Here is a 6,796-nt window from a genome sequence, read left to right as displayed (position 1 = left end):
TTGGCGGACGTCCACCCGTTGTGTGCACCACGGCCAATAGAAGAGGAAGAGGAGCTGGACAAAGACGACAGGGAGCGGAACCCCCGGGTGAATCCGTTGGGCGCATCAGAGGAGGCGCCAACCGACATGGCAGGTCCCTCAGTAGCCGTTCCACTTCAAAGGCAAAAGGGCGTGGCCGATAAGGGACGAGCTGCTGGGAAAGTCAGGCCAAGGCGCGGGACGACGCACAGTGACAGTGCCAGTAGCTGTTCCGTGAAAAAGAGCGGGAAAAAGCCTTCGCGGGGCGGTTTCTTTTCCCGGATCTGCTGCACTTCATAAGAGAGCCATTTCCATCCACCGTTTATGTTTGTCTGTTTTGCTTTGTAATTGCTGTTTGCAAAATACACCCATTTGTGTGGCGGTGTTCATTTTATATTTTTTTATGCGTGTGGTGCTCGTTTCTGCTGGGGTGGCGGGTCTTCCTTTTTTGATTAGTTCATTGTGCGCATATTTTTGTGATTTCGTGCGCCTGCCGCTGCGTGTAATTTGTGCGGCTTTTGTGCCCGGAAGGGTTATAAATGGGACGGAGAGAGGAGCGGCACGGCGTTATTTTGTTGACCGCACGCAGTATTTTCCATTCCACTTGCACCATTTTACATGCAACGACATGCGTGGGAGCGTCGTGGTGGTGTGTGGGACGTCACTCCGCGCCGTCTCGCTCTTTCTTTCTTTCCTTTTTTTGTTCTGCTGCTTCATTGGCCTTGTCGTACTCCTTTCATTGGTGCTTTGTTGTTGCTCTGTTTTTCCCCTCCCTGCCGGTGTCTGCGTGCTTGCCCGTACCTGCGGTGGCACGGGGCCCACGGATAAGAGCGCGAAAGGGACGAAACACGACCAACGAGCCTCCGTGATGTTCTGCCCGGATCCGTACGGCGCAATGCGGCTGATGCAGTACAACATGCAGCGCCGGGTCGTTCAACAAATGGTTGCCGAGACGCAGCGGCAGATGATGCAACAGGGATGCACGGTCCCGAATGAAATGCCGCCGTCGCCGGAGGGCTTTGGGAACATGGGCGGCCCAAACTCCGGATGGGGCCCGTGCCGGCAACAGAGCGGCAGCCATGAGCCGACGCCGGTGGGTTATTTTGGCGGCTTCTCCCCGGCACCACAGTTCTTCCCCAACGATCTTGAGAGTATGCGTATCCCGGAAGAGCGCTACGGAAACTGCTGAGGAGCCCAACGCCGAGACTCACAGGGGAGGAGGGGGCGTGCCGCCGTCGAGGGTGACCCTGCGAGCCGACACGTGGGAAGAGGCTGCAGCCATGGAGACCGAATATATATACCGAGGTGACAACGCACCGGCCGCCGATGGTGGGTGGTCATGCGTACAAGAAAGGCAGGCCGCTTCTCTGCGAGGACTCAACAGGCGTGCAGGACTCTTTTTGTCCCCTACTTTTTTTGTTTTTTGTGATCGGAAATGTTGAGTGAAACCAACGCAATGAAGTGAAAAACGTCTCGCAATGTGGAAGAAAAACAAGAGCATTTTTGTGTGTGTGTCGGAGGGAGTCTTTATGTGTCATTGTATTTTTATGACTGTTCCTTCTTCTTTTGTTGTAACTTTCTGGGAAACGTGGCCCACTCCTCATCGGGGAGGGGACGGCGCAGCGCCCCACAGGCGCCGGACGAGCCCTGGCGGTTGTTCCCGTGCCTCCTGTGCGCTGGTGTCGCCGCCCACGTTGCCACCGCGGCGGCCCTGCCCCCATCACTCACGGTCTCCCTGACACCGCTCACTCCGCCGCCGTGACGCCTTCCCCCGCACCGTCCCGGATTCGGGTGGGGCGCAGTGGGTTGGCTGACGGGCATTCGTGTACTCGCGTGGCTGCGTGGCACCGCGTGGCCGTGTTGTTTCTGGTTGTCGCCCGTGCTGTTTGTGCCTGCTGCCTGCTGCCCCCACACTCTCTCCGCCCTTTTCTCTTTTGCCTAGATTCTCACACCGAAAGCGACCATGGCGAAAACGAAACTGCCGACGATGAAGCGGAGGCTGAGGCGGGTTGCCGTGCTGCTGATTGTTTTCATTGCGGTCACGACTGTTCTGTCCCTCAGGTTTCACCCCGCTGCCGATGATGGTGCACCAGAACCCAACAACCTCCGCCACCCGCGAGCCGCCGCAGTGGACGACGCAGCGCTTGCTTACATCCCACGCCTTGTTGTGGACACGTGGAGCCGGCGGGAGTATCTGATTTTGCTGGGCATCCCCTCCACGGACGACGAGGCGAGGCGAACACGACGCAACCTGCAGCGGTCGACGTGCTGGCGGTTCCCCGGAGTGGCGACGAGGGCGAACGACTTCACCGGTGCGATGCTTGTGCTGTACGTCCTCGGGCGACACCCGTCGCACGGCTACGACTACTCTGCCGCGCTGCTGAAGGAGGCGTCGCAGTGGAACGATGTGGTTGCGCTGCCAATGAATGAGGGCCGTTTGTTACAAGAGAAAAAAGCTGGAGTTGAGGGGTATTCAGGCATCGAAGCTGCGATTGGTATGACCCGCAAGACGTACATGTGGTTTGACCTTGCGCACCGCCTGTTTCCGACCGCGAGGTACATTGCGAAGGGCGATGACGACATTTTCCTCCGTGTGCCGCTGTATGTTGCTCACCTACGCCTCCTGCCGCGCCAAGGGATCTACATGGGCGTCCATTCAGGATCATCGTTATGGGTGAAGGACCGTTCAATACATGTGTTGTTTATGATTGGCTGGTGCTACACCTTGTCGAGGGATGTGGCGGAGGCGTTGGTGTCGTACAAGCCGCTGCGCCGCCTGGCGTACCTGCCGTACAGCAAGGAGCGTGAGGAAGAGTTTTTTTCGATTCATATGCAGCACGAGGACGTAATGGTGGGACGTGTGCTAGTGAACGAAGTGAAGTACAACCCGATGGTATACGTCAAGGTGCTGCCGTGTCATTTCGACAACGCTCGCAATAGCACGGGGCAGTCGCAGGTGGTGCCGACCTCGATGTGTGTCCATCACGTGCGGGAGGACGACTACGCTGCGCTGATGGCGCGCTTCGGCAACGACACATCTCCCGTCGCCCGTGTGGAACGTGTCTCCGACGACACGATATACCCGTCGTGCGATTAACAAATGAACGAAATGATTTGTTTTCTGTGCGTGTTGAATCCCAATGTATTGCTTGATTGGTTGCTGCATTCCGGTTTGTGCCCTGTGTGCCCCGTGGCCGAACGACGTGGAATGTGTCATTGACTGCTCCGTGCCCCCGTGGAGCGTGTCACTCCCTGCCCTCGACCCGCGTGCGGGAGGTGGTTGTGGAGCCAGTGGGCGACCGTTGCGTTGTGCTGCGTGTGTGCTTCTGCTGGGGGCACGTGATGAGGATGTGCGTGTGTGTGCTGGGCCGTCAATGAACGATGTATGTGAGTCTGTGTTTTTGATACGTTTTTTTTTTTTTTTTTTTTTTGGTGTCGGTGAAACGAGTGATGAAGAAGAATGCCGGCCGCCGAAATTAATATATTTCTTGATAAAAACGAGGATATTTTTTTTTCTCTACGATTTTTTTTTTTACCTGTGTTGTTAATTATTTTGTGAAAGCCGACGATGGAAGTAATCAGGGAGCCGATGTCGGGAAGACGAATATTTTCTTTTCTTTTTGTTTTTCACTTTTCGTTCCACCCACACCCTCTTGCGATGCTCGCCTCGCGGTGGGGTCTTGTGGCTGGAGGATCCTCAAAATCCTACCGCCTTATAAGTCGTAATATTTACAATCCCAACAATGTGCCACATGTTACGTGAGCGACAATTCGAAAATAGATATATGTATATGTATATATTTACTTGAAGCAGGCATTTAGGCGAAACCCACTGCTTCTCCTTTTACCTTCTTTCTTTTCCACCATTATTACTTTACTTTACATAAGTTTAGGATCTGGCGAGCAGCCCAGACAAGTATTTTCTGCCAATTTTACAATTAGCGAGGAAACGAAATAGCTTATTTTCTTTATTTATGGATTTCTTGTTAGATAATTTGTTGTGACTCTGAAGGTGCGCTATTTGCTCCGTGGCCGAACAGCGTGGAATGTGTCATTGACTACCCCGTGCCCCCGTGGAGCGTGTCACTCCCTGCCCTCGACCCGCGTGCGTGTGTGCTTCTGCTGGGGGCACGTGATGAGGAGGTGCGTGTGTGTGATGGGCCGCCAATGAACGATGTATGTGAGTCTGTGTTTTTGATACGTTTTATTCTGTTAATTTTGCGATTGGGAGATGGAGGGGATTCAGCGTGTTTTTTGTTTGTGTGCGTTGCTTTGGCCTTCCCACTCCAGAGCCCTCACCTCGCGGTTGGGAGCCGCTGGGAATGTATTCTTGTGTGTTCGTGTGATTTATTTGTGAGCGGAGCATCCCACGGTGCGGCTGTCGTCAGTGCCGGTGGTGTGGCTCCCGGTATGGGGAGTTGGCCCACTTTTTTCATATGTAGTTTGGTTCTGGCATTGTGGCATCTATTTTTCCTTTGTGTTTGCTTTTTCTGTGCTGCCTGCACGTCCACATTTCTGCCTTGTTGTTTTGTCCTTTTTTTCTTTTTCATTGCCCCACTCCCGGGTGGGGAATTATTTGACCATGTACCTCACCCGCGCTGTTTGTCTTGTTTTGTACGTGGCGGGGCGCCTTTATTTAGGCCGCTTGGGACGAGGCCGCACGGCTGGCAAAAGGCGGTAATGAATGTAAGTGAAGGTCAGGGGCTGGACAACGGTTAAAACGAAAAAGGGAAAATAGAGCGAAACGGCATTTGCGTGCGTGTGCGCGTGTATTTGACTGCGGTAGAAATGAATGTGCGTTTGTTGTTGCGCTGTGGTTCATGGCGCTCTTTTTGTCTTTTGCCGTGTACGTCCGTTCTCAGTTCTCTCTCGCCCGGCAACAGCGAGAGTACTGGAGTTTGTGGTGCCGGTCTGCACGCCCAACGTGCGTGGAGGAAATACACACACACACACGAAGGACACACGGAGGGGGAGGGCGGCGAGCGTGTTGAGGGACTTTGGCCCACTTTTTGCTGCGGACAAAAGAAACAACAAACGATGCCTCGTTGCCAGTTGCCAAGAGCCGCCGTCCCTCGGCCACGGTGCGGGTCGGAATTTGTTCTTGAGGGCGTGCACGTTTTGGAGCCGCCGGATGTCCTTTCCAGCGACGATGAGGGCGGCCTCGGCCTCTTCCGCAGATGTGCAATGGTCCAGCAGCAGCCAAATAATAGACTCTCTGCGGCAGATAAATGGGGACGATGAGAAGACAGGTATTTGCTGTTGCTCTCCTTGGCGGTAGCGAGGTCGACGGAGACGAGGATGAGGAGGGGGATGCGTGGAACATTTGTGGGAGCAGCATCTATTGAAACGGGAGCGACGGTACTCTGGCAAGTCAGATATCTCTTTACGGAATTGCTGTGGCGGTTTCTCCCCCAGTCTCTGCCTGGAGAGACACAAGAACGCGACCGAGCGCACTGATACAACCAGCCTCCACCGCACAGGAGGAGAACTGCTTTGCGTGTGGCGAGGACGTGTCCGCCGACTCGTGCAAGGATGAGGAGCGCCTGCTGCAAAACCGCCTTTTCAATTATGTCAGTAGCCGCTCTACGACACTCGTCACACTGAGTGGGAGTGGCCCCTGGATTTTCCGTGCGCAGGAGGGCTCACTGCATGGAAGTGTAAAGCCCCTGAGCGACCTCACGGATCGGATGGACAGTGGCGCAAGCCCTTTCCGTTATTTGAGCAGCACCGATGGGCACGCTGGAGTGGCGTCAACGGTGTCCCCCGTAGATGCTTTTCTGGGCTACCTCTCAGTAAAGGACGGAACTTTTTATTTTTTACCTCGATGGCGGGGGAAGTAGCATGGCCGCAGGCGGAGAGCTGGCGGCAACAGCAGCTGCAGTGCGGGGACAGTTTGCATCGTGTGCCCGTGGGGGAAGGACGAAATGGCGCAGGATGGGCTTCTGGAGGCTGAGCTTTCACCCGGGTGGATGAGAGCTCTAGTCCAGCAGACGTGCTGAGCATGGGAGAAGGAGCTGTGACCGCCCCGTATTTTGCCTCAGAGCCAGAGTGCACCCTGTCGAAGGCAAAAAGGGGCGAAGTCGACACAATGCGACTTGTCCACGAAGCGCTTCTTCCTCCCATGCTCTGGCAGAGGCGTGCCGGGAGGATACTGCGAACAGTTGCGCTTTTGTTGTTGGCTGTGGTGGCGGGGAGGGCGGAGGGGCAGACTCAACTGACAGGCCTTGGTCGCGGAAGGTTGTGAGAAATTACCGTGGCACGGCGCACGTTGTACGTCTTCCCCATCGGAGTGTCATTTGTATCGTTGACGTGTTATATGTTCTCCTCTTTCTTTCTTGTTTTACCCGCATGGCCCTGTTTTTTCTCTTCTAAATCCATCATCCTATAAGGCGCGCCGCCAATCCTGACATCGGGATGTGCGTATGCAGCGTTTGTACGTGTATACATACATGGGAATGCCCATGCCTGTGGGTTCTGTGTATTCTTGTGCAAATACGGCACGCATATATTTGTATACGTGTATATTCGTGCATGTGGGTTGACATCTATGTGGATTTTGTTGTTGTTGGGCTTTTTTATTCTCATCATGATGTGTCCGCCTATTTGTTTGTTTTCTTGTTGCTTTTTCAAAATGGACTGCTTCTTTCTCCTTCTCTTCCCATGCTACTGACGGCCGGCCTCCCCGTGTTTGTGCAAGTGCGCCATGTACCACTACGATGACTATGGCGTGCTGGATACCACCGACCCACTTGACTGGATGGATGCCCTTTTGTTTTGA

At 54.4% G+C, this 6,796-nt stretch overlaps 2 protein-coding genes across 2 annotated transcripts, besides 7 other annotated features; both read left to right on the top strand.

Moving 5' to 3' along the window:
* Nucleotides 1–3,375: part of a sequence feature (heterozygous, non-Esmeraldo-like haplotype) that runs on past the window's edge.
* Tc00.1047053505971.20 (uncharacterized protein) lies at nucleotides 422–1,207 on the top strand (the record flags this gene model as incomplete). The annotated part of the gene is made up of 1 exon (XM_799840.1): nucleotides 422–1,207. The coding sequence occupies one exon, from the start codon at nucleotides 422–424 to the stop codon at nucleotides 1,205–1,207; it is 786 nt and encodes a 261-aa protein (XP_804933.1).
* Nucleotides 1,982–3,115, top strand: Tc00.1047053505971.10 (UDP-Gal or UDP-GlcNAc-dependent glycosyltransferase, putative; the record flags this gene model as incomplete). Its single annotated transcript, XM_799839.1, has 1 exon — nucleotides 1,982–3,115. The coding sequence occupies one exon, from the start codon at nucleotides 1,982–1,984 to the stop codon at nucleotides 3,113–3,115; it is 1,134 nt and encodes a 377-aa protein (XP_804932.1).
* Nucleotides 3,376–4,044: a sequence feature (areas merged during assembly that could not be assigned to a particular haplotype. This can correspond to areas where the two haplotypes were merged or to regions with more than two copies in the genome that were merged during assembly.).
* Nucleotides 3,428–3,449: a microsatellite.
* Nucleotides 3,598–3,715: a mobile genetic element.
* Nucleotides 4,045–5,113: a sequence feature (heterozygous, Esmeraldo-like haplotype).
* Nucleotides 5,114–6,484: a sequence feature (areas merged during assembly that could not be assigned to a particular haplotype. This can correspond to areas where the two haplotypes were merged or to regions with more than two copies in the genome that were merged during assembly.).
* Nucleotides 6,485–6,796: a sequence feature (heterozygous, non-Esmeraldo-like haplotype).

This window comes from Trypanosoma cruzi (assembly GCF_000209065.1).
Source record: "Trypanosoma cruzi strain CL Brener chromosome Unknown tcruzi_1047053505971, whole genome shotgun sequence".
Lineage (NCBI taxonomy): Eukaryota > Euglenozoa > Kinetoplastea > Trypanosomatida > Trypanosomatidae > Trypanosoma > Trypanosoma cruzi.
The sequence above is the reverse complement of the archived record's forward strand: the minus strand, read 5'-3'. Positions and strand labels throughout refer to the sequence as shown.